At 44.5% G+C, this 27,303-nt stretch overlaps 1 protein-coding gene across 5 annotated transcripts in view; it reads left to right on the top strand.

The window, feature by feature from the left end:
* GOLT1B (golgi transport 1B) overlaps positions 1-27,303 on the top strand; it is a 76,994-nt gene that overhangs the window by 37,972 nt on the left and 11,719 nt on the right. For 4 of the 5 annotated variants that reach the window (XM_068097336.2, XM_068097342.2, XM_078769767.1 and 1 more), the window contains 3 exons: positions 2,693-2,784; positions 11,690-11,868; positions 12,300-12,381. In XM_068097336.2, coding sequence (XP_067953437.1) covers positions 2,693-2,784; positions 11,690-11,868; positions 12,300-12,381 — 353 coding nt within the window. Of the gene's footprint in view, positions 1-2,692; positions 2,785-11,689; positions 11,869-12,299; positions 13,293-17,697; positions 18,939-27,303 lie in introns of those variants that run through there. The other variant, XR_013621784.1, reaches the window with a different exon arrangement.

The following is a 27,303-nucleotide window of genomic DNA, read 5'->3' as shown; positions in this document are numbered from 1 at the left end:
AAAAGCACTATATTCACTACAGGTGTTCATGTTTCGGTCAGAGTTCCACTTGACACTTCGAGAGGCGAGAGAACTCCGAGCCTTCAACATTTTTGTCTGCCTTGTGTATGTACAGGCTTGGTTTCGGGCTCCACAAGCTATTGAGGCTCCCCTGAATGACATTAACCTCTTCAAGAAGTTGGAAAAGTTTGAACAAATCAATCAGAAGATGGCTCAGGCAGCCTTGAAGGCACTTGGCCGCCACACGTGGTACATGAGCCCAGTACTAGTGGCATTTGCATTCTTTGACACCAGAATTGACAAAGAAAGCAAGATCAATATGATTGAAGCATTGAAAAATGACGGTGAAAACCCCTCTCCAAAGAGACCAGCTATCAAACGAGGAACCGCCCTGTCAATCGCTGGCCTCATAACAAAACACACCAAGCATTTCTTCAGCATCCTAGGGACCCCAACTGATTGGATGGATAAGGATCCTGGTTCATGGGAGCAAGAAACCAGCTTTCAGGAAGCAAAGAAAGCCGCCAGTGGCTTAGTCGTGGTGAACGACAGGGCAGAAAGGGGTGTCGCATTGATACAAGACTACAATAAGCTCCTTACAAAGGATGAAGAGCAAAAGCAAGCTCTGCTCCAAGTTGTTGCTGCTCACAGGAAGATGTACCCCGATGCCAAGAAGGCAACAGTGGTGAAACAGGCCCAGAAATAGGAGTTACATTTCTCATTATATTTGGGTTTGTTTATATTATGTGATATGGTGTCTCTTCATTTTATGAACTGAACATTTGGATTGTTATCATTGAATTTGAGTTTTCATAGCAATATAGTGCTATTTGTGCAGCTATTGTAACTTGTGTTTGCTAGAATACAAAGAAAGTGAGTGGAGAGTGGATTTTCATAAAACAAACTTCTGGTTTTGCTTTCGATCCATATATAGAAAAGTTTTGTGGACACCTTTAGTTTGAAGGCTGATGTGGCACCCCTAAATAAAATCAGATTGCTTTCATATTTGGTGTCTTTTCATTTTGAAACAAAAGGAACAACATAAAGCCATGTCCCAGTAAATATTTAAAAAAAATTATTTTGAGCACCACCCTAATATATATATATATATATATATATATATATATATATATATATATATATATATATATATATATATATATATATATTGTTACGGACCACGGATAAGATGTTGTGTTCGCCGAGCGGATGGCACCGCGGCCGAACAGTTGCCCCGACTAACCCGATTACCAAACGTTGGCCGGATCGCGCCACAGATATTCAATATGGAAAAGACAAAAGCGACACGGATGTGAAGAAGAAGAAGAAGAAAACAAAAAGGTTGGAAATACTACTAAATTTATTCTTACTATTTACACGCTCAAAGTAACCAAGGAAGAAGGAAAGATAAGAAAATAATTTACAGAAGAATTCACAGACACAGTGCAACGCTAGCTTACCTACAGTCTTAATTAACCCAGGGACAAGACACACAGAACAAACTCACGTACACAAAAGGATGGAAAGGCAGGAGGTGGATGGCTGGAGGGAGAGGAAGGTCCAACGGATACTGCAGCACGATCGGCGCGTTTAGCAGCCGCCGTTCCTTCGCGGCCCTGCTCAAAACTTCCGTCCAGGCCCCAAGCTGCTGTTGTTGCTGCTGTTGCTGCGGCTGTGTGGACGTCGCGTGCTCTTTTCAGGACTCATCTCTCTCGTCTTGTCAAAGCTCATCTTCTTCTGTAAAAGCTCATCTGGTCCAACCACTTCTGTAAAAGCTCATCTGGTCCAACCACTTCTGTAAAAGCTCATCTGGTCCAACCACTCAACTCAACAACTCCACCTCCACAACTCAACACCTCCACCTCCACAACTCAACACCATCTCTCGCTTGGTCCAACCACTCAACTCAACCACGTCCTTGCTTCTTGCGCGCGCGCTTTTATAGCGCCTCAGGTGATCAAGCCGCCGGCCTTCAGGACACGCCCATCGGTCAGCTCGCCTCGGCCCTGATTGGTCGGCACGGCCCTCTGGCTCCGCCCTTGATGACGATGGGCGGGCACGCCCTTCTTCCCCGAGCTGAGCACATGCTTAATGGCGGCTTTGGGGCGAAATCAGCAACCCACCGCTGTAACAAACCTGGCAAACTGCCCAGTGCGGTTGGCAATGGAGACTTGGAGGGGATGTAGCTGTAAATGGAGATTTTGGGAATGGGAATGAAAGGGGATCTATCTTGTTTCACTTGGTGCGATGGAGTGTCATCTTAATGGAAGACACGGCCTTACCCTAATACACATAATAAAGATATAACTATCAACAAAGGGGGAAATCTATGATTGGCTGACGTGATTGTTTATGACCTAATTATGGGACGCCCTTTGACCTTTATACATAACTGGAGTAAGGAGGGTCCAGAATAAAGCAATAATAATTTTAAAAAACACAATAAAAAAAACACAATCCTCATATCCACAACTATATATATATATATATATATATATATATATATATATATATATATATATATATATATATATATATCTCTCATTCATTCATTCATTCCCTTGCTTGTCTAAATTTGTCCCCACTGTCAGTTCATTGCCCTTTTATCCTCCCTCATCTCACTCTTCCATGAGCCTTAATCTCGTATGAAATTATTATTTCATGAAACGTGTTTGTGCTGCGTGTTTTTCAGAAATTGGGATGGGACTCACAGGATTTGGCGTATTCTTCCTTTTGTTCGGAATGATGCTTTTCTTTGACAAAGCTCTCTTGGCCATCGGAAATGTGAGTGCAAATTTGTATACAGTACTTTTTTTGTTCCATCAGCCTTACTAATACGTTTAAAGTAGCAGCAATCATCTTTCCCAGTTCCCAAGCTATCCTTGTTTGACATTAAAATTGTTTGTTGGACATCACCTTTATTTTTCTCCAGTGGTTATGTCTTTTGCAAAAAACGTTTACATATTGAAAGGAGTGTGATTCACCAATTGTATATTATATAGTAGGGTGTTGTTTTTTGGTTTTTATTTATTTATAGAAATCGCCCCAAACAAGGCATAAAGCCACTCTCGGTAAGGGGCTAAAACTTAATTAAGACAAGACACTTCATCAAATTAATGATCAAGTCGATACAGTACAACACAGCACTTAATTTGATTCCTTGCTCCCAGTTTCTAATCTATCACATTGGTTGTCCAAGGAAAGCTGCTAAACAGCCTTCACATTGGGATGTATTTCAGCTTTCTTCAATTTATATATGAACATAGGGCCTGCTGCTGTCCTGGTCACACTTTTGTTTTGGGTTTCCTGACTGTTTGCATATTCCACAGGACACAATGCATTTTTTTTTTTTTTTTTTTTTTTTAAAGGTCAATATCTAGAAGTTTTCGGATAATTTTACTTCCAACTCCGTAATTTTGCACCTATGAATATCATTTTTTCTTTTTTTGTGCTTGGAACATGAGGTTCTCCCAAATGGTTCATACTGGTTTTAAGTACTGTATCGCTTCTGCCACAGCCTCACCGAAGCAAATATTTATTAACAAGCCAAAATAGCCATCAAGGATGGGTGAAGGTATGGAATGGCAATTGATAGGATGAGGGCCAAATAACAATAATTATGTGACAGTTTGGGTTGAAGCACTCCCGACCGCAATGCTGTGATGTCATCTGGTATGACAAACGCTTTTGACAGGACCGAGCCGAATAACCAAATTTTTGGACTTGTAAAATATCACAACCGTAGGGGACATGTGTTGCAAAGCAATTCTCCCTCGTGTTTTGTTCTACTCTATGTATTGTTACGTGCTTGTAATGTAGCCACATATACACTCCATAATTCTCGTTTCCTGCCTTCTCGTATACAGTTACAGCTATGCTTGATATGCCTTGCCATCGAATAAAATAATAAGAGACTCGTTATGTCGAATATTAGGTAATACTAATAATATATGGCACAAGTCTGTTCATCTTAAATGGGCTGTACTGTAGGTTGTAGTTTTTTTTGCAGTGCATGTTATGAACTTTCAATACATTTCTTGGACCTCAATCTCACAGAATCGTTGAATTATAACTTATTGATGCATTCCTGCCAACCATTCATCAAATTGGGATTAAATGACACAGACTGGTCAAAATCACAGACTGGTCAAACAAGTAGAACATGTCTTTCAATCCTGACAAATCTCACACTCTTACTATGTCTCTCCGAAAAGACCGACTGGAAAACCCTCCCATCTACTTTCTGAATAATCCTCTCCAAGAAGTTCTGTCTCTCAAGCTTTTGGGTCTCACTATCTGCCATGATCGTTCTTGGGAAAACCACATTTCCAAGCTGGCCTCCAAAGCCAGTCGCCGACTGGGCATCCTCTGTCATGCGAAGTCCTTCCTTGGCACACCTGAGCTCCTCACCAAATACAAGGCTTTCATCCGCAGCTCAATGGAATACTGTTCCCCCCTCTGGGCCGGTGCTCCTGCCTCACACCTAGCTCGGCTTCACGCTGTTGAAACCAAAGCTTTCAGAATCATTGGACTCTCCCGCGATGAAGCTAACTCCGAGGGCCTTTCACTCTCTCACCGCAGGCAGGTTGGTGGTCTTTCTGTCTTCTACCGACTCCTCTCTGGCCTTGTTCCCCCAGCTCTCTCTGTGCTCTGTCCCCAAAATATTCCTACAGGTCGCACAAGATCTGCCTGCAACCCTCTTATGGTTAAACTGCCAAAATCTAGCCTCTCTGCTCACCTTCACTCTTTCATTACTCTTTTCTCCCGCCTCTGGAACAAACTCCCCCACTCCCTTCAATCCCACTTTTCCCTCCAGGTCTTTAAAACAGCTGGTCACCACCATCTCTTATCTTCCCCCATCCAAAACCTTGATCTTTTCTACCCCTGCTAATTCACCCCAGATAAACATTTTTGAAATTCCAACTTCTTTCCTGGAACTCCTTGCAGTGTCCATATGTTTTATACCTCTCCCACCTCCCCCCAAGCCCTCTCCCTCCCACAGTTCTCTCGATGTCCCTGCTCTCAAATGTTGTGTTTGTGTCCTTCCCCCTCTCTCCCCATCTTGTCTACCGCTCCCCTTATGTTGTGTTTTATGTGTCGGTTTGACTTTTTGTGTGATTAATGTTAGCTCTTTCACAAGCCTCGATCTTGTATACAAAAAAAAAAAATTAGACCATTGATTGTCATGAACTTGTTTTCAGTTCACTGTATGACACGGGCACCCCTAATATCACCTTTGGGGTTATAGACATAGTTGCCAGGCTTGCCAAGTGTGAGTGGGCAGGAAGTTGTAATGTGTTCAGGATGCCAGCCTTAACTCACCACCTCTTCACAATACACTATAGAATCTTTAACATCCACGAACCAATGCTGGCAGATGGGTCCTACCGTTTATTGTCCATGCAATGGTTGACGTGCACATTGATGCATCACTTATGCGAACCACGGGTCAGCTCATAGCTAGGCCATTATTCAAACCCAGGCTAGGCAGCTGAATGGCAAATTAACATAGCTGTAACCTATCCCACCAGCCCCGATGTTCAATTTCACACAATTGAAGCTATATAAATTAACAGGATTGAATGAATATGAATGAATGATCGTTTTTTAAGGCCATTTTTCCCCGCTAGAGCGGGGGTTAGCCTTGCGGGCCCCATGACAATCATGGTTCCCTGTTTGAGGCAATGTTTTTATGGCCGGATGCCCTTCCTGACGCCAAAAGGATTACAAATAATAAATTGGCATATGTGAGAAAATTACACGCCCAAACCAGGAATCGAACCCAGGTTCTCTGGTGAGCAATACCAGTGCTCTGCCATCTGAGCTATATGGGCGACCCTGACTGAGCATGCTACTTTCCCACACATAGAATTGCCACTCTCTTTCTGTCACTGCTTCCAGGACACTCGCTGCCAACCATAGGAGCACCAACGATGCTATTATAATCCTGTTCATTTATATAATTGTGTTTCTACGCCCCCAGTGGTGTTTGTAATATCAGACATGGATTTGTTCACCTATTGGAGGAAGACCCTCTCGTGATCAGGCAATTATATACCCTCTCGTGATCAAGAGAGTGGCAATTATATGTGTGGGAAAATTGCATGCTTGGTCAGGGTTGCCCAGATAGCTCAGATGGCAGAGCACTGGTATGGTTCACCAGACCTGGAGGGCCTGGGTTTGATTCCTGGTCTTGGCATGTAATTTTTCCACATATATCAATTAACAATAAAAGTTCAAAGACTAGATTTTTGGTATTGATGTAAAAAAAAAAAAAAAAAATTTGTCAGGGTGACATACTAGGTTACCTTGTTAATAATAATAATAATAATAATAATAATAATAATAATACATTTATTTTATATAGCGCTTTTCAAGAAGCCCAAAGACGCTTTGACAGAGTACAAAAAACAAGTGCAAAAAGACAAAAATCAACAGGTAAATAATCAAAGCAAGAGGAAGGAGAAGGAGAAGAGATAGTCAGGGGTTAAATGCTGTGGGTTAAATGTTGAATGCAGTGTTGAACAGGTGGGTCTTGAGTGATGTTTTGAATGTGGTGAGTGAGTAGGAGTCTCTGATGGTGTGAGGTAGTGAGTTCCAGAGGGTGGGAGCAGCGATGGAGAAGGCCCTGTCCCCCCAGGATTTGAATTTGGTCCGCATGGGGGGGGGGGGGGGGTCAGGAGGTTGGTACCAGCAGAGCAGAGGTTGCGGGTGGGAGTGTGTCTGGAGTGTGTCTGGAGAGGAGGTCAGTCAGGTAGGATGGGGCCAGGTTATGGAGGGCTTTGTAGGTCGAGGAGGATTTTGTACTGGATTCTCTGGGGGATGGGGAGCCAGTGGAGCTTGTAAAGGACGGGGGTGATGTGGTCACGGGTCCGGGAATGGGTGAGTAGACGGGCAGCGGAGTTCTGAATGTATTGGAGTTTATTGATGATTATTGAGGGTGAACCAAAGAGGAGGCTGTTGCAGTAGTCCAGACGGGAGGTGATGAAGGCGTGGATGAGGGTTTCTGCAGCCGTGGAGGAGAGGGATGGACGGAGACAGGCGATGTTTTTCAGGTGAAAGAAGGCTGTCTTTGTGATCTGTTTAGTGTATTTGTCGAAGGAGAGGGTTTGGTTAAAGATGATGCCAAGATTCCGGATGTGAGGGGAGGTGGATACTGGGAAACCGTCGATCTTGAGGGCAAAGTTATGGGTGGATTTGGTGAGCGTTTTTGGGCCAATGATTATTATTTCAGATTTATCATAGTTAAGTTTGAAGAAGTTGATTTGAAGCCAGGATTTTATTTCAGTGATGCAGTTTGTCAGGATAGAGTGGGTGGAGATGGACTTGGTGGAGATGAAAAGCTGGATGTCATCGGCGAAGCAGTGGAATTGTAGACCATGACGGCGGATTAAGTGACCAAGGGTGGACAGGTACAGGATGAAGAGGAGGGGGCCAAGAACTGAACCTTGGGGGAGGGGAGCAGTGGGGGATTTGCAGTTATTGATGGAGATGAACTGGCGTCTGTCGGAGAGGTATGATTTGATCCAAGAGAGGGCAGTGCCGGTAATGTTAAAGGTGGTTTCAAGTCGGGTGAGGAGGATGGTGTGATTGATGGTGTCAAAGGCGGCGATGAGGTCAAGTAGGATGAGAATGTTGAGGTTGCCAGCGTCAGAGGAGAGGAGAAGGTCGTTTGTGATTTTGAGGAGAGCAGTTTCAGTACTGTGGTTGGAGCGGAATCTGGATTGGAATGTGTCATACAGGTTATTGGCAGAGAGGTGATGTTTAAGTTGAGTGGCTACAGCGCGTTCCAAAACTTTTGACAGAAAGGGTAGGTTGGAGATGGGTCTGAAGTTGTTTAGGGTGTCAGGGTTGAGTCCAGGTTTTTTCAGAATGGGGGTAACAGCAGCAATTTTGAGGGATGGTGGGACGATGCCTGTAGACAGGGAGGAGTCTATTGTTGCAGTGATAAGTGGAGAGAGAGCAGGAAGGGAGGCCTTGACAAAGCTGGAGGGGATGGGGTCAAGAGTGCAGGTGGCAGTTTTCATTCCTATGAGGAGTTCAGAGAGGTCAGTAGGGGAGACTGGGGAGAACTGAGACAGGGGTTGGCAGGATAAGGGGGGGGCAGGTGGTTTGAGGGGGAGCAGGTGCGGTGGTGGTTAAGCTGCTGTAGATGTTGTCAATTTTGCTTTGGAAGAATGAAAGGAAGGAGATGCAGTTGTCTACTGTGAATGACTGGGTGGTGGTGTCCAGGGGGCTGAGGAGTTTGTTTATTGTAGAGAAGAGTGCTTTTGGGTTTCCAGAGCCAGAGTGGATAATTTGAGAGTAGTAGGCGGAGCGGGCGTGGGAGAGGGCATCTTTGTAGTGTTGTAGGTGGTCCTTGTAGGCTTGGGAGTGAATTGTGAGACCTGTTTTATTGCGGAGTCTTTCAAGTTGGCGAGCACGAGTTTTCATCAGGCGGAGTTCAGGGGTAAACCAGGGAGCAGAATGAGTGAAAGAAACTGTTTTGGTTTTTATAGGTGCAAGCTGGTCAAGGCAGGAGGAGAGAGTGTGGTTGTAGTAGTCGGTGAGATCAGAAGGGGTGTGAAGGTCAACGAAGGGAGAAGTGGACATTTTTTCAGAGAGGGTGGATGAGAATGAGGTAGGTGAAAGAGCGTTTAGCTTACGGAAGTTGATAGTGCGATAATGCCTTGGTGCTGGGGTGGGGATGTTGATGGTCATAGTGATGGGCTAAGTGGTCAGAGAGGGTTAGGTCAGAGCCAGAGAGATGGTGCAAAATTAAACATCTCTATCCATTTCCTTCACTTAATAAATCGATCCAAAATGAAGCCCCAAATAATTTTGTTTAAGTCTTCATTACAGCATGCCTGTCATGCATCACTCTGATTCTGATGTATTATACTCTGTTGAGTGTTGGTGCTGCCAATGCAGTTTCCTATTGAGGATTATACTGGGTAGTTTGCCATTGCCTTCCCACTAGTCGTTGAGGCAGGAATTTGTAATTTGGCCAGGGGACCAGCAATAGCTCACCTACCCTTCGCAAAGACGATGGGATATTTAATGTCCACCTAGCAATTAACGTTGATCGTTACCGTGTAGACGGGACGTTCAAGTTTAGCATCTCTCTGCGGGACAGCACACACATTGATGAATCGCCTTGCCTGTGAAATACTGGGATGACAGTTTATTGCTCGGCCGAGTTCTGAACCCAAGCTAGAAGCTTTGAGGCAAGTTTGCATACCTCCTGGCTAGTGCTGTTAGCTAGATTCAAAATCCCGTCTCGGAACCGTCTCGATCAATTTTCAATTTTCATAACGGGATCTCGGATCGGCTCGGTTCCCGGCAAAGTAAAAAAAACAAAAAAACATTAATAAGTAAATAATAAGGCTTCAAAAATAATGGAATTTCATTACAATATATAAACAACAATGAAAAAAATTCATTTCTGATGTTGAGTACTTTAATTCCGAATTAGCTTCCATTTACTGGGATGAAATAAAATACACCGCCTACATGCAGATGATCGGCCACCGACGGGACCGGGTTATCTCATTACAGTTTATATTGTCGTGTAATTTCTTGCTCGGAATGTCAGAGGGAGAAAATGTTTCTGCCCAGGCATATTCGAGTCCCGGTTGGAGTTTCATTATCATTTTGTGAGTTGTGATCGCCAAGGGGCTCGCTCCCCCCCCCCCCCCCCCCCCCCGTTCCCCTCCCCTCCCCCGCCGGGTACTTCTGCTAGTAAATTATAAAGCAGGCGGTGTAGTGATCACCCCCCCCCCCCCCCCCTCTCCTCCTTATTTTGACTCTGACTAAAATAAACGTAATCAACTTATCAGGCCTAAAGTGGAGATAAGATAACCAAAATACTTTCACATTCAAACCGTCACACCAAACCCCGAGGGATTCTTACAATTTATAGTTATAGCGTTGCAATTAAACATAAACGTTCATCAAAAACTCATTTCATAAAACTACATAATGTATTGTACTTGTATTAATACATTGTGTGTAGAATAATCCGTTATAAACGTGTTTTTAATCTAAATAAACATCGTCCCTCCATTCACGGGGCCTCGAGCGAGTCCCTCGATATTAATGTGCAAAAGACCATAGCAACCACATTCCGTAACTCGTCTCCAAGGACGGACACGTGACCGCAGCGTAAGGCGGGGCGAGGCGGAGTGATACAGCGGAAGGATTCAACGGTTTAAATAAAGTCGTGATGAGGCGGATTTTCATTGGGACCTTCATCCTGATTTCGTTACCTCCGCCACCAAAGGTAGATGGAGGTTATGTTTTCACTCCTGTCTGTTTGTCCGTTTGTTTGTGAACACAATATCTCAAAAAGTTGTGGACGGATTCGGACGAAATTTTGTGGAGATGCAGCGTGTGTGACAAGGACGACATGATTAGATGTTGGTGAAGATCCGGATTCGGATTCGTTTGCAGTGCATTGTTTGTTGACAAGGGGAAAATCCTGGAACAGTGAGTTTACTTTATCATCGTTTGTGTCAGTTCAGCTGCACTTGCGAAAAATGAGGCTTGTGCAGAAGCAGAGTAATCAAAGCAAGGCTCAATAAATGCCTCTATTATGGAAAATATCTGCAAGAAGTTGGAATTTTAACCGGGATTTTTTTACCGAGAAATTGCGTCAGTCAATTTATCTCGGGACCGTCTCGAAAGCCGAAACCGCCGGGATTTCGTCCCGGTCTCGGCTCGGTTGACAGCCCTACTCCTGGCCATCCTGCCAGCCCAATACACCATGAGCCTTTCACAAATGCAACAAGTGGAAGCAGTACAGGAATTGACACTCACCCAAGCCTCTTATTGAAGGGGATGGAATGTGTGGATTGCATATAAAATGGACACCAAAATGAAGAAGAAGAAAAAGTACATTAGTAGACAATGAGAAACTAGAATGGCACTCTTCGACGTCACGACATCGACCGTTGAGCCTCTGCCCACATTATTATATAATTTGCAGCGAGCTACCTATGCTACACGGTGGAAGGCCAAAAGCAAAAAGACAATTCGGAAACTGCGAATGTTAAACCATGAACCAATAAATTCCACATTCCTGTGCCACCTTCAATCGAGCATCAGGTGCATGGACAGCCGGTTCGTGAATGCCTTGAGCAAAAAGCGGCGAATGGAAAACCTTGAACCAATAAATTCCACATTCCTGTGCCACATTCATTCAAACTTCAGGCATTGACAGCCGGTTCGTGAAGGACTTGGGCAAAAACCTTGCTGCAGCTGAATGTTTCTCCATGCTGTCAATGGCAAAACTACGAATGTCCAATCCGTGAATGTCATGTCATGTCACGTCTAATCAATGTCATGTCCAATCCGTGTCTCTGCCTTCTCCTCTCCTCCCCTGTCATTTCCTCATGACGCTTTAAACTCTATTCTTTATATATTCATTCCAATCACAAATTAATATTATGGCATTAATAAATAGAGGCAGAGATGGACACCCCTTTCTCTCAAGTACTTTTACAAGTACCCTATGTTCCACTTATTTTGGAAGCTTTGTGAGCTATTTTAGGTAACAATCCTTATCTCGCGCACAATATACTTTTGGGTGCCTGCAACACTTTTGTTCCTCGGGGTTTCTGCACATTTGTGCCAAGCATTTTGGGGCGGATTGCATCATATCGAAAATCCCGTATTGTGCTTGCACTCATTGACTTTTTTCAATTTCCAGATTCTGTTCTTGGCAGGTCTCGCCTTCGTAATAGGCCTCGAGAGGACGTTCCGCTTCTTCTTTCAAAAGCACAAGCTCCGAGCAGCACTTTTCTTCTTCGGGGGGATTATCGTTGTGCTAATCGGCTGGCCGTTTTTTGGCATGGTCTTTGAAATATATGGATTTTTCCTCCTCTTCAGGTAAATGCTTCATTCACATCTGATGCTTCTCCTGACCAATGGTTGAATATATTTGTGACTATTGGTTATTACATTTGACTAGAAAAAGTAGGTAAGTTTTCTAGTTTGAGAGAGGCAGCTTGAACATTTTCTAGCTTGAGAGTTTTCTGGGGTTTTTTGAACAGGGCAGAATTTTTGATTTTTGTGAGATATTGCAGACAGGTCGGGTTCATGATGCAAGTACAAAGTTTTCAATCAGTTCTAACATCAATGGCTAGTTTTGAGTATCAGATGTCCTCAAAATGGTCTTAACATAAGATTCTGGTGAATTTATCATTCTAATGAAATTTTTTTGGAAAAATGTTAGTTTTGAGAGCTTCCTTTATTGGTGGTAACATACAAAAGTAGCAACACTTTGCTAGACTAACATTTTATGCTTGTGATTTTTCTAGGGGCTTTTTCCCTGTGGTTATCGGATTCGTCAGGAGAGTTCCCGTGCTTGGAATGCTGCTGAACCTACCTGGGATCAGCATGGTGTGAAATCCTTTCATTCATTTTGAATACCAATTTAAGGCTAATGGAGGAGCTGAATGTGTATCACATGCAGATGAAAGATGCCTTGAGCAAAAACAATCTATTTTTACATTAATAACAAGGACATCGGAATATACACAGTCAACCATTGCCATTCGCTCGAGTTAGTGCCTTCATAAAGTATTCACACCCCTTGATTTTTTTTTTTCTTCAAATTTTGTTGTTTTTCAGCCTGAATTTAAAATGGATTAAATTACGATTTTTTTTTTGTCACTGATCTACACAAAATGCCCCAAAATGTTAAAATGGAATTTTATTTTTAGAAATTTTCACAAAATAACTAAAAATGAAATACAGAAATGTCTAATTCACATGAGTATTCAACCCCGAGTCAATACTTTGTAGTAGCATAAATGGCAGTGATTGCAACTTCAAATCTTCTTGGGTATGTCTGTATCAGCTTTGCACATTAGGATTTGGGGAGTTTCTCCCATTCTTCCTTGCAGATTTGCTCAAGCCATGTCGAGTTGGATGGAGAGCGTCGGTGAACAACAATCAAGTGTTCCCACAGATTATCAATGAGATTCAAGTCTGGGCTTTGGCTGGGCCAATCAAGGACTTACACATTATTTTTCTGAAGCCATTCCATTGTTGCTTTGGCTGTATACTTGAGGTCATTGTCCTTTTGGAACGTAAACCTTTGCCGCAGTCTAAGGTCTTTTGCACTCTGAAACAGGTTCTCCTCGAGGATTTGCCTGTATTTGGCTCCATTCATGAGTTCCCTCTATCCTTACAAGTCTGCCACTGAAAATCATCCCCATAGCACGATGCTGCAACCACCATGCATCACAGTGGGGATGGTGTTAGATGGGTGATGAGCTGTGTTCTGTTTCCGCCAGACAGAGCGCTTTGCATTTTTTTTTTTTTTTTTTTTATTTTTTTTTTTTTGTATACAAGGTCGAGGCTCGTGAAAGAGCGAACATTAATCACACAGAAAGACAAACCGACACAAAAAACATATAACATAGGGAGCGGTAGACAAGATGGGGAGAGCGGGGGAAGGACACAAACACAACATTTGAGAGCAGGGACCGAGAGACATGGAGACATCGAGAGATCTGAGAGAGGGCGAGGGCTTTGGGGGGGGGGGGGGGCGTGGGAAGGGGGCGGTGGGAGAGGTATAAAACATATGGACACTGCCAGGACTTCCAGGAAAGAAGTTGGAATTTCAAACAAGGTGGATCTGGGGTGAATTAGCAGGGGTAGAAAAGATCAAGGTTTTGGATGGGGGAAGATAAGAGATGGTGGTGAACAGCTGTTTTAAAGACCTGGAGGGAGGAGTGGGATTGAAGGGAGTGAGGGAGTTTGTTCCAGAGGCGGGAGAAAAGAGGAATGAAAGAGTGAAGGTGAGCAGAGAGCCGAGATTTCGGCAGTTTAACCATCAGAGGGTTGCTGGCAGATCTTGTGCGACCTGTAGGAATATTTGGGGGACAGAGCACAGAGAGAGCTGGGGGTGCAAGGCCGGAGAGGAGTCGGTAGAAGACAGAAAGACCACCTACCTGCCTGCGGTGAGTGAGTGAAAGGCCCTCAGAGATAGCTTCATCGCGGGAGATTCCAATAATTCTGAAAGCTTTGGTTTCAACAGCGTGAAGCCGAGCTAGGTGTGAGGCAGGAGCACCGGCCCATAGGGGAGAACAGTATTCCATTGAGCTGCGGATGAAAGCCTTGTATGTGGTGAGGAGCTCAGGTGTGCCGAGGAAGGACTTCGCACGACGGAGGATGCCCAGTCGGCGACTGGCTTTGGAGGCCAGCTTGGAAATGTGGTTTTCCCAAGAAAGATCATGGCAGATAGTGAGACCCAAAATCTTGAGCGACAGAACTTCTTGGAGAGGATTGTTGAGAAAGTAGATGGGAGGGTTGTCCAGTCGATCTTTTCGGAGAGACATAGTAAGAGTGTGAGATTTGTCAGGATTGAAAGACATGTTCCACTTGTTTGACCAGTCTGTGATTTTGTCCAGGTCTTCAGAGAGTGAGGAGGCAGCAGACTGCCGATCTGAGGGAAGAGGAATGGAGCGGCAGAGAGTGGAGTCATCAGCAAAGAGATAGAGAGGATTTTCGAGAGAGTCAGAGAGATCATTGATGAAGACCAGAAAAAGCACGGGGCCCAGAACACTGCCTTGGGGAACTCCAGCCTGAACAGGAAGAGGAGATGAGAGAAACCCATTCAGGGCCACACGTTGACGACGACTAGAGAGGAAGTCCGCCAGCCATGCGTGGAGATTTCCATGGATACCAAAGGAGGAGAGTTTGGTGAGCAGAGCGGGGTGCCAGACCGTGTCGAAGGCACGTGATATGTCGAGGGAGACAGCTCTAATTTCCTGTTTGGCATTGAGGACCTCCATCCATTGTTGAGACAGCAGAAGCAGCATGTCCAGAGTAGAGTGACCTGGTCTGAAACCAAATTGATGATCAGAGATCAAGCCATTGGAGAAGAGGAAAGATTTCATATCCGAAGCAATGATGGATTCCATGACTTTGCTGATAATTGGGAGAAGGCTGATTGGTCTGTAGTTGCTAGGATCTGTTTTTGCACCTTTTTTGTGCAAAGCGGTGATGTTGGCTGATTTCCAAGCAGATGGCAGTTGACCTTGAGCAAAAGAGAGGGTGAAGAGAACAGAGAGAGGGTGAGATAGAGCAGCAGAGCAGGATTTTAGGACCCGTGGGCTGATGCCGTCGGGTCCAGTTGCAGAATCAGAGTCGAGGGTTGACAGAAACTTTTCCACCTTGTCAGGAGGAAAGGACACGGAGTCCAGGAGCAGCAGGGTACGACTGGGTATGGTGGGTACAGAGAGGGATGGGTTTGGGACACAAGATTTAGAGGCAAACACAGAGTTGAGGCATTCAGCTTTTTCACGTGCGGAGTCAGCTGTGTAACCGTTTGAGGTAAGGGAGGGGATGGAGGGGGAACAAACACCAGAAACGGATTTGACCAGACGCCACCAGGATTTGGAAGAGGGAGACAGATAAGAGAGTTCGGTCTTGAGAACGGAGAGATATTGTTTCCTGGCTCTCCTGAGGGTGGACACACACTTGTTTCGGGCTTTGTGAAAGGAAATGAGATTTCCTTCCGTTGGATTTGCTTTCCAGGAGACGAAGGCAAGTTGTTTCTGGGCAACAGCCTCACCACAAGATTCTGTGTACCATGGACGGGAGGAAGGGTATGACAACTGAAGACGAGATGGGATAAATCTGTGCATGAGAGAGAGCAGTTTACTTTGGAAGAATTCCCAGGATGAGTTGATGTCAGAGGTGGTAGAGATGGGAGACCAGTCCAGATGATTGATGGCTGCTTGAAGACCGTGCCAGTTGGCCTGAGTGAAATGCCAGACTCGTCGACGCTGAGCAGGCTCCCTGAGGATGGTCAGAGAGATGTCCACTTTAACAAGGACATGATCAGATGATCCGATCGGAGCAGAAGAAGAGCAGCAGACATTTTCAGGGAAGTTAGTCATAACCAAGTCCAGAAGAGAAGATGTTCCGTTGACTGAGATCCGGGTCGGGAAATTGACAGATTGTGTCAGTCCCAGTGAGTCGCAGAAGTCCTTTGCTGAGGAGCCATGGCTGGTGAGAGAGGTACCCACACCCAGCCAACTGGCATGATGACAGTTGAAATCACCACATATGAGGAAGAGAGAGTTGGGATGAGTAGATAGAAGTTGGTCCATATCATCAGACAGCGAGATGTAGATGGAGTCATCACTGTTTGGTGGACGGTACAACACACATATGAACAAGAGGTGGGAGCGAAGGGGAAGCCGTAGCCAGAGGTATTCCTGGGGGTGAGGTGGAGAGAGTGCAGTGCAGGGCGAGTGAGGAAGAGAGTTTTTGATAAAGATAGCAACCCCGCCTCCAGGACGAGGCTCAGGTCTATCATACCGGAGGAGGGAGTAGCCCGGGAGAGATACTATGGAATCAGAGACATCATAAAGGAGGAAAGTTTCTGTTAAGCAGATCACGTCTGGTTTGACAGAAGCAACCTGTATGGAGAGATCAGTTAAGTTTGAACGAAGGCCCCGGATGTTTGAGGTCCATACCGTTAATGAAGAGGAAGGGGGAGCATCAGATACAGAACAGGGGGGAGGAGGGGTCGGGTAAGATGTGGAAGAGGTGGAAGAGGTAGGGAGAGCTGTTGAAGGTGTGTCAGAGATTTCAGAATAGCTCGGAGAAAGGGAAGGATGGGGCGGACAAAAGGTTTGATGGTGATTGGGTGAGCCACAATGAGGTGTTATTTGAGGAGGGGGAAGAGCGAGGCAGAAGGTTGGGGGAGATGGAGGTGAGAGTTTGAAGGGGGAAGAAGCGGGGAGGACGCTTTGAGGAGGGGGAGTGAGAGGGGGGAAATTGAGAAGCAATGAGGGTGGGGAGATTTGAAGGGGAGGGGTGAGGGGGAAGTTTGGGAGGGAAGGGGCAAGGGGAGGGATTTGAAAGGGATGGGATATGGGGGAGATTTGGAGGGGAGGGGTGAGGCAGGAGTCTAGGAGGGGAGGGGCGAGGGGGCGTCTTGGCGGGGAGGGGTGAGGGGGTCGTTTAGGAGGGAGGGGGCAAGGGGGGAGATTTGAAAGGGATGGGTGATGGGGAAGATTTGGAGGGGAGGGGTGATGGGGAAGATTTGGAGGGGAGGGGTTATGGGGAAGATTTGGAGGGGAGGGGTGAGATTGGATTTTTGAAAGTGTACGATTTATGGGAAACGAACATTTATTGCAAAATGAGTTGCTTGTGACCTTCGAGTTAAAAATACGTTTAAGGACGCTGGATGGAGGATGGAGTGCAGGAGAGTTTAGGGAATGTAGAAAAAAGGCACTATAGGAGATGGATATTTTTTTTGGGATGAATTGATTTGGTGAGCAAGTCGAAAGCAGCCTTTTAAAGAAGAAGAAGAAAAAGGTGTTATAAAATATGACGGAATACATAACTTGAGGGGAAAGTGTAAACATTGAAGGTTAATGAGTGAAAACTATCTGGGGAAATGGGGGAGAAACACGTGGTCAAAGAACGAACGAACGAATAAGAATGAATAAACGAATGATAACAGAGAAGGGAATTTTTTTTTTTTTTTTTTTTTGTTGAGTTGAGATTTACACAAGGAAGTAGGCTATGGGTGAAAAGCCTGGGAATACATAGAACGAAAGTTATTGGATCACAAAAGACGGACCGCTGAGAGAAAAACAAAGCCTCAAGGTTGTACAGTGCACACTGTACAAGGCCTCAAGACACGACACGGCAAACAGACGATCAATCAAGTCAATCAAGTCAATCAAGCATTCAGACTAGAGTTGAAATTTTGTCTCATCAGACAACAGAACATTTTGCCTCATGGCCTCGTTGTCTTCCACATGCCTTTTTGCAAACTCCAGGCATGCTGTCATGTGCCTTTTTTCAGGAGTGGCTTCCGTCTGGCCACTCTCCCATGCATCCTATATTTGTGAAGTGCTGCAGAGACTGTTGTCCTTCAGGCAGGTTCTCCCATCTCAGCCAAGGAACTCTGTAGTTTTGTCAGAGTGGTCATTGAGTTATTGGTCACCTCCCTGACCAAGGTCCTTCTTGCTCTGTTGCTCAATTTTGTCGGACGGCCACCTCCAGCAAGAGTTTGGGTAGTTCCATATTCTTTCCATTTCCTAATAATGGAGCTCACTGTGCTCTTGGGAACTTTCAACATTCTAGAAATTGTTTTATAGCCTTCCCCAGATCTATGCCTCCTCACAATTCTCTCTCGGAGTTCTACGGACAGTTCCTTGGACTTCATGGTAGAGTGTCTGCTCTGACATGCAGTCAACTGTGGGACCTTGTATAGAAAGGTGTTTCTTTCGAAATCATGTTATAATCATTTGAACCACAGGTGCTCAACTTAAATTGTAGAGACATCTCCTGGATGATCAAAGGAAATTGGATGTACTTGAGCTCAATTTGGAGTGTCACAGCAAAGGGGTTGAATACTTATTGACTCGGGACATTTCAGCTTTTAATTTTTTTTTTTTTTTTTGTAAAACAAATCTAAGAAAAAAAAATTCCACTGAAATTATTGCTTATGTGTAGATCAGTGACAAAAAAAATCTCAATTTCATCCATTTTAAATTCAGGCTTTAACACAACAAAATGTGAAAAGAGTTGAGGGGTGTGAATACTTTCTGAAGGCACTCCAATATCTTGGAAACCTCGCGAATAGCAAGACATTAATTCAATGGGAAATTTGAGGTGAGGGACAGTGGGTTGCAGAATGACCCACTACCTTTTCATTGAAAGATCACTTTTGACGACAAATATTTAACCCTGAAAAAAGGTCTGGTTAATTAACCCAACATATCAAGCTACAGTAATTAAATGTACAGTTATGGCCACAAATAGTGGTACCCTTGCACTTTTTTCAAATAATGCACCATTTCTTCCAGAAAATTATTGAAATGAAAAAACATTTTGGTATCCAGATATGTATTTCTTTGGTTTGCAGTGGAACAAAACAAAAAAAAGTTGAAAAAATTACTAAATCTTAGCTTATTCCACACAGAAATCCTAAAATGGCTTGGACAATATTATTGGCACCTTTTCGAAGTTGTTGGAAATAATTAGATTTCAAGCAGGTGATTCTCCTTTACTTTGGAATTGAACTCACCTGTGGTGAGTTGCAGATGCCCGCAATACAAAAATCATTCATTCAACCAGTTTCAATGGAGAAAAGGAGTCATTCTGCTGTTTTGTGTCACTGTGTGTACCGCAATGAGCAGGGAGAAAAGAAATAAAACAAGAGAATTGTCTGAGGTCAGACACAAGATAGTAGCCAAGCATGGACAATCTCAAGGCTACTAGTCCATCTCCAGAGACCTTGATGTTCCTGTGTCCACCGTACGCAATGCTATCAGGACGTTTAAGGCCCATGGCACTGTAGCCAACTTCCCTGGACGTGGCCACAAGAGAAAACTTGATCGAAGATCGCAGCGAAGGATTGTTCGAATGGTGGAGAAAGCACCTTGATCACCTACCAAACAGATTCAAGCTGACCTTCAGACACAAGGTACGACAGTTTCAACTCACACCATCCGTCGCCAACTCGATGAAAGGGGGTTCCATGTTAAGAGACCCAGGAGGACCCCACTGCTGAAAAAGTCTGACGAGTTTGCCAAAACACACCTGAACAAGCCGAAATCCTTCTGGGAGAATGTTCTGTGGACAGATAAGTCCAAATTAGAGCTTTTTTGTTAAAGCACATCATCTCGATGTTTACAGAAAACATAATGAAGCCTTCTAAGAAAAGAACACCTTCCCGACAATCAAACATGGAGGAGGTTCAGTGATGCTTTGGGGTTGCTGTGCTGCCTCTGGCACTGGGTGCCTTAAATGTGTGCATCATCATCCACCTTTGGAGGCCATTTTTTCCCCGCAGAGCAGGGGTTGGCCTTTTTCAGGCACCGTGGTCCCCTTTTGGAAGCAATGTTTTATGGCCGGATGCCCTTCATGCCGCCAACCCTGTTAGTCGGCTCTTGCGACACACAGGGAATTACCAGTGAACTGGCACTCAATTTGCCAACCTCGGAAGAATGACAGGCTGAGTCAAACCCCCTAGCGTTAATTCAGCGATTGACCTGGATTCGACCCAGGATCCTAGGATTCCAAGCCAGCACCCTAACCGCTAAGCCAACACCAGGCTCAAATGGCATCATAAAATCAGGAGATTACCAAGGCATTTTGGAGCGTAATGTTCAACACGGCGTCAGAAAGCTGGGTCTCCGTCGAAGGTCATGGGTCTTGCAGCAAGACAATGACCCCAAACACACTTCAAAAAGCACCCAGGAATGGTTCAAGCCAAAACACTGGACTGTTCTGAAGTTGCCAGCAATGAGTCCAGATCTAAATCCCTTTGAATACCTGTGTGGGGATCTGAAAACAGCAGTTGGGAGAAGGCACCCTTCAAATCTGGGAGAACTGGAGCAGTTTGCACAAGAAGAGTGGGCCAAACCTCCAGTGGAGAGTTGAAGGAAGCTCCTCATTCATGGCTTCAGGAAGGGCTTGACTGCAGTTATTTTGTCCAAAGGCCGTGCTACCAAATATTAAGTCCAGGGTGTCCTAATTTTGTGAATGACATTTATTTTTATTTTCTGATTTAAAAGGATATATTAAATTCTGAATCTAAAACAAAGGTTCTCTAATATTAACAGTGAAGTAAAGAATTTTTGAGACCAAATACTTTTGTCAATTTCAACTTATTTTTAGAGAACATTGTGAGTTATTTGAAAAAAGTGCAAGGGTGCCAATATTTTGGGCCACGACTGTATATTGCACAAATTGTACTTGATATGCATGATGATGATCCTTTGCTGCTATGATCTTGAGAAATTCGGCTGGAAATTACCTTGCAGCCTCATGATCAACAGAGGCTGCTTCCCCCACTAACTCAATGTTATGCAGGCTGAATGTTTTTTGGTTTTCAAAACAGCCCGTGCACCACTGCTAATTTGTCAGATTCCAATCTTTTCAGTTAATGACATCATGGCTGCTGTTTTGTTGGTGTCTTCATAAGCAATACAACTTGACTTGCATTTCGGGGCCATCATTCTTCTTCTTCTTTTTCTTACAGTATTTAAATCATAAAAGGTAGACTGCACAGTTATTTTAATTATAGTTGCTTAAAGCACAAAAATGGTTACAATGTCACTTATTTAAATAAAATGTTCCAAAAATTTGAATTTAGCTGATCCAAAAAGAAGCACACCCGATTCACATAACAATCAATTTCTTTAGAAACTGCCTCGAAGGCAAAGGAAAATGCCACAGGTTGTACTGTACCCTACTTCCTGGCAACATATGTTTTGACGTCATACGTTGCAGGTGTGTATCAGTCAGTTCCATTAATTTTTTTCACATTTCAAAGGTGGACCGACAGTATTCTGGGGCCCCGAGCAAAAGGGGTAACTTTCACATGCAGTATTTAACAGCCCCATCATTGCACGTTAACCTATAGGTATGTTATAAGTGTATATACTGCATTTCCACTTCCTGGTCCGCTGAATTTGTACGTGGTGCTGTCCTCCATCCTTAATCCGTCAATCATGGGCACAGCACTGATCCGACACAGTATCCTCTTCATGTGTGCACAATGCACTGACGTCATTATTTACCACTTTCTAATCGGAATTGGCCGATTATTATTATTATGAATTATTATTTTTAATCGGTAACGGGTTATAGTCAAATTTTCTAATCAGCCCAGCACTAATATATATAAACCTGGCTTCTGAGGATCGTGAATAGGACAGAGTGAATCAAAATACAAGCAAAAGCATATCACACCTTCACCATGGGTATAACTGGATGGTGCAAAGGGTAGCACACATACTTTAAAGTTTAAACGCTCTCATCTGGGTTTTCTTCTCAGCCCGGATATAAAACTTGGATTGATGCTTCGCAAGTAGGATGTTCTAACAATAATGCGTACTGTCCTCGAATGTACAATAACTTGGAGACCCATCACATGCTGCGGCTTCTTTTGATGAATAGTAGGCAAGTTATCACTGGCACCCTTACCTAATTTTAGAAATCGCTGCCCCTTACCTATATGATTTATTGCATCAGCTGCACAGCCATTCTCTCAAGTAATGATGCAAACACGCAACCAACCAACCACATGCTGCATATGAGGGAAGATGAAATTCCATCATTTTTCAATTTGCTTTTGACCGGAAAGAAACAAATGTGCTTATCTCATGTGTGAAGTTAGGGTTTTCGTCACAAAAATCAGTCGAATGCGAAAAAGTTGCAATCTGTGCAGTTTTGTTTTACTTTCCACCCCCATCGAGATAATCGAATGTCATCGTTTTTTACAGCACATGGTGATGCATTGTGTGAAAGAAAATTGTTTGAAAGATGGCTTTTTGGAGATATACCTATGGTTTGAAAATTTTGCCACGACTAGAAAGGGTACAAAGAACAAGGAAGTTACATAAATCACCTCATGCATGAAATAAACCTCTCTCACAAACCTGCCTGTAGTGAGGATGAAGCAGGTAGCCTTGTGATATGGGCCAAACACAGCTTTGGATTCCATGGCCACAAATTGAAAGTAGGGTGGTGTGGGGGTTAAGTAAAGGGCGGAAGCAGCAGCAGCAGCGATACACAGCGGAGCTATATTGCATGACACTTCAGATGAAGGCCTTCTATTGCTGAAGCTAAACACAGCAAAGGAAAGATTTCCTCGACCGGTTCGCCACCTAGCCTATAACCTTCCCGGGGCCCGTCCCGACACTTTTTGTTTTAGAGGTTTCCTCCTATCTTTCACCGTTCAGGAGATTAGCGCGTACAAACAAACAAACAAAAACTTTCTTTACATATATATATATATATATATATATATATATACAGTGGGGAGAACAAGTATTTGATACACTGCCGATTTTGCAGGTTTTCCCACTTACAAAGCACGTAAAGGTCTGTAATTTTTATCATAGGTACACTTCAACTGTGGAAGACGGAATCTAAAACAAAAATCCTGAAAATCACATTGTATGATTTTTAAGTAATTAATTTGCATTTTATTGCATGAAATAAGTATTTGATCACCTACCAACCAGTAAGAATTCCGGCTCTCACAGACCTGTTAGTTTTTTCTTTAAGAAGCCCTCCCATTCTCCACTCATTACCTGTATTAACTGCACCTGTTTGAACTCGTTATCTGCATAAAAGACGTCTCCAGACCGTCTCCGACCACAAAGACCGCAAAGACCGACCGCAAAGCCGTCTCCAGACCTGTCCACACTCAATCAATCAGACTCCAACCTCTCCACAATGGGCAAGACCAGAGAGCTGTCTAAGGACATCAGGGACAAATTTGTAGACTTGCACAAGGCTGGGATGGGCTACAGGACAATAGGCAAGCAGCTTGGTGAGAAGGCAACAACTGTTGGCGCAATTATTAGAAAATGGAAGAAGTTCAAGATGACAGTCAATCTCCCTCGGTCTGGGGCTCCATGCAAGATCTCACCTCGTGGAGCCTCAATGATCATGAGAAAGGTGAGGGATCAGCCCAGAACTACACGGCAGGACCTGGTCAATGACCTGAAGAGAGCTGGGACCACAGTATCAAAGAAAACCATAAGTAACACACTACGCCGTCATGGATTAAAATCCTGCAGCGCACGCAAGGTCCCTCTGCTCAAGCCAGCGCATGTCCAGGCCCGTCTGAAGTTTGCCAATGACCATCTGGATGATCCAGAGGAGGAATGGGAGAAGGTCATGTGGTCTGATGAGACCAAAATAGAGCTTTTTGGTTTAAACTCCACTCGCCGTGTTTGGAGGAAGAAGAAGGATGAGTACAACCCCAAGAACACCATCCCAACCGTGAAGCATGGAGGTGGAAACATCATTCTTTGGGGATGCTTTTCTGCAAAGGGGACAGGACGACTGCACCGTATTGAGGGGAGGATGGATGGGGCCATGTATCGCGAGATCTTGGCCAACAATCTCCTTCCCTCAATAAGAGCATTGAAGATGGGGCGTGGCTGGGTCTTCCAGCATGACAACGACCCGAAACACACAGCCAGGGCAACTAAGGAGTGGCTCCGTACGAAGCATCTCAAGGTCCTGGAGTGGCCTAGCCAGTCTCCAGACCTGAACCCAATAGAAAATCTTTGGAGGGAGCTGAAAGTCTGTGTTGCGCAGCGACAGCCCCGAAACCTGAAGGATCTGGTGAAGATCTGTATGGAGGAGTGGGCCAAAATCCTTGCTGCAGTGTGTGCAAACCTGGTTAAGAACTACAGGAAACGTCTGATCTCTGTAATTGCAAACAAAGGTTTCTGTACCAAATATTAAGTTCTGTTTTTCTGATGTATCAAATACTTATTTCATGCAATAAAATGCAAATTAATTACTTAAAAATCATACAATGTGATTTTCAGGATTTTTGTTTTAGATTCCGTCTTCCACAGTTGAAGTGTACCTATGATAAAAATTACAGACCTTGATGTGCTTTGTAAGTGGGAAAACCTGCAAAATCGGCAGTGTATCAAATACTTGTTCTCCCCACTGTATATATATATATCTATCCATCAATATATATTGTTGCGGATCTCAGCGCCGGCCTTTCCCCTTTACCAAGGGGGGATTAGTCCCCTTGTCGTTTATTAGCCGACAGGACCCGGGACCTATGACGTATGACGTCGCTCCTGGACAGCGCGAAGTAGGGTCATAGGACTAATCACTAATACCTAAGTACTCGCGCCGCCCAGAAACGAGGAAATAAGCCCCGCCCGAATCACGGGTGTTGGTGGAAACGCCGAGCGGTAGCGAACCCGTGACCCGAGCCGTTAGCAATGACTAAACCCGATCCAAGCGGTTCGTAATCGTGCCACGCTTACCCAATGATGGAAATGACGGAAACGGTCGAATTTGGGAAGAAAAGGAATCACAGAATTTATTTACACTTTGTACAATAAGAAGAAGAAGAATACACAGTGCAGCCTTAAACAGTCTTAACTTATCCCAAGACAAACGGGCCCGTCACACTCAGATACACTCACACGGGGTTGCAGACGAACAGGTCGATGGTCCAGGGATGGCATCCAGGCAGCTCGCTCCCCGGTCCCCAACTCGCACCGCAAAGCAGATGAACCAGACGGCAGGAGCTCTCCACGTGTCGTTTGGCGCACGGGATTATTACAGGGCAAACGGTAGGCTGGCTTTGGCGGTTACACTTGCGGTTCAGCCACGTACGTAATAAGCGAATAGTTCGTAATAGTTCTATAAACGCGAGCAATGCACTTCTCAATCAAGGCTCGAAACTGTCGTGTGCATGCCAGCCCTCTTAATGCAGTTCTCACACGAGTGCTCCGGATCAGTTCTCTCAATGGCAGTCCTCTCACAAAGCGCAATTCACCCAACGAGTCCTCCGAGTCCTTTGTAAGTGCCTCTCCCTTCTCATAGCTCAACTCATCTCTGTACCAGTCCTCATAACCCAACTGAGGTGTGGGGGCCTCGCGCAAAGGGTTTTATTGCCATGCCCTTGGAACCCTCTGGAACTCACCAGACGTTTGCTGCCATGCCCTATCACCCCATGCCCACCGAGCCCTGGTTGGCTGTTGCTCTTACCGTCACCGCCTCTGACGTGCTGCTTGTCGTGGCCACACCCCGACCTCGCGCTCCTCCCTCTTTCCAGGCCTACCTCGTGGTTACCCGACTAGTTTGAGCCAGCAAAGGGCAGCTAATGCTGCTGGGAGCCAAAGCACCACACACGGAGGGATCAGCCAAAATGGGGCGTGGGATCGAGTTTGCCCATTGATGAAAATGAAGGGTGGCTGCAAAATGAAAAGGACCTAAGCTCATTTCTTTACACAACGCAGATATCACTAGGGAAATGGCCTACTCTTACACATACTATGACATACAGTCACGTGAAAAAGTAAGTACACCCCATGTAAAGTTTTGACTTTTTCAACATATTTCAACATACAGCTATTTGATCTTCATTTCAACAATATTGATAGATAAAGGTGATATAATATAACAAATATCATGAAACATTTACATTTTGTAGTCCATTGAATAATTTAAATAAACATAAATGCAAATTTTGCATGTGGAAAAAGTAAGTTCACCCCTACATTTCTCACTACTTCAAATACCTAAAATTAGAATCAGGTGCACCAGCTCAGGTGCAAATGATTAGAACATCGTCAGAGAGGATCTTGGAGGAACCTGTCTTATTTAAACCTCAGACATTTAGTTTGGTTTGCTCTTTGTTGTTAAGGTGTGCGGCATCACCATGCCTAGCTCAAAAGAGCTCTCTGAGGCCTTCAGAAAGAAGGTTATAGGTGCCTACGAGTCTGGGAAGGGATTTAAAAAGATCTCCAAACAATTTGAAATCAATCATTCGACTGTCTGGAAGATCATCAACAAGTGGAGAAGATTCCAAACAACTGCCAACTTGTTCAGGCCAGGCCGCTCCAGCAAGTTCAGCCCGAGAGCAGACCGCAAGATGCTGAAAGAAGTCTAAGAGCCCCAGAATGTCATCACGGGACCAACAGGTAGCTCTTGCCACTGTTGATGTCAAAGTGCACGAGTGTACCATTAGAAAGAGGCTGCACAAATTTGATCTACATGAGAGGTGTGCCAGGAGGAAACCTTTGCTGTCCAGAAAGAACATCAGGGCAAGGCTAAAGTTTGCCATTGAACACCAAGGCAAGGACCAGCACTTCTGGAACAATGTGCTCTGGACAGATGAGTCAAAGGTAGAGCTATTTAGCCACAGTACCAGAAGCCATGTTTGGCGAAAACCAGACAGCATTTGACCACAAGAACCCGATACCAACTGTAAAGCATGGTGGTGGAAATATGGTTTGGGGCAGCTTTGCTGCATCAGGACCTGGGAAGCTCACCATCATAGAATCCACTATGAATTCTTCATTGTACCAGAGGGTGCTTGAGGATAATGTGAGGCCATCTGTCAGAGAGTTGAAGCTCAACCGATGGTGGACCTTGCAACATGACAATGACCCTAAACATACCAGTACATCCACCAAGGAATGGCTGAAAATAAAGAAATGGAGGGTTCTGGAATGGCCAAGTCAAAGCCCGGATCTAAATCCCATCGAGATGTTGTGGGGGGATTTGAAACGAGCTGTGCATGCAAGAAACCCCTCAAACATCGCACAGCTGAAAGAATTCTGCATGGAGGAGTGGGCAAAAATTTCTCCCAGTCGATGTCAGAGACTGGTAGAGAGTTATAAGAAACGTCTACTTGAGGTTGTTTCTGCCAAAGGGGGCAATACCACCTATTGGAGCCAGGGGTGTACTTACTTTTTCCACATGCGAACTTTGCATTTATGTTTATTTAAATTATACAATGGACTACAAAATGTAAATGTTTCATGATATTTGTTATATTAT

The sequence above is a fragment of the Myxine glutinosa genome, chromosome 1 (genome assembly GCF_964187855.1).
Source record: "Myxine glutinosa chromosome 1, kmMyxGlut1.1, whole genome shotgun sequence".
Taxonomy (NCBI): Eukaryota; Metazoa; Chordata; class Myxini; order Myxiniformes; family Myxinidae; genus Myxine; species Myxine glutinosa.
The sequence above is the reverse complement of the archived record's forward strand: the minus strand, read 5'-3'. Positions and strand labels throughout refer to the sequence as shown.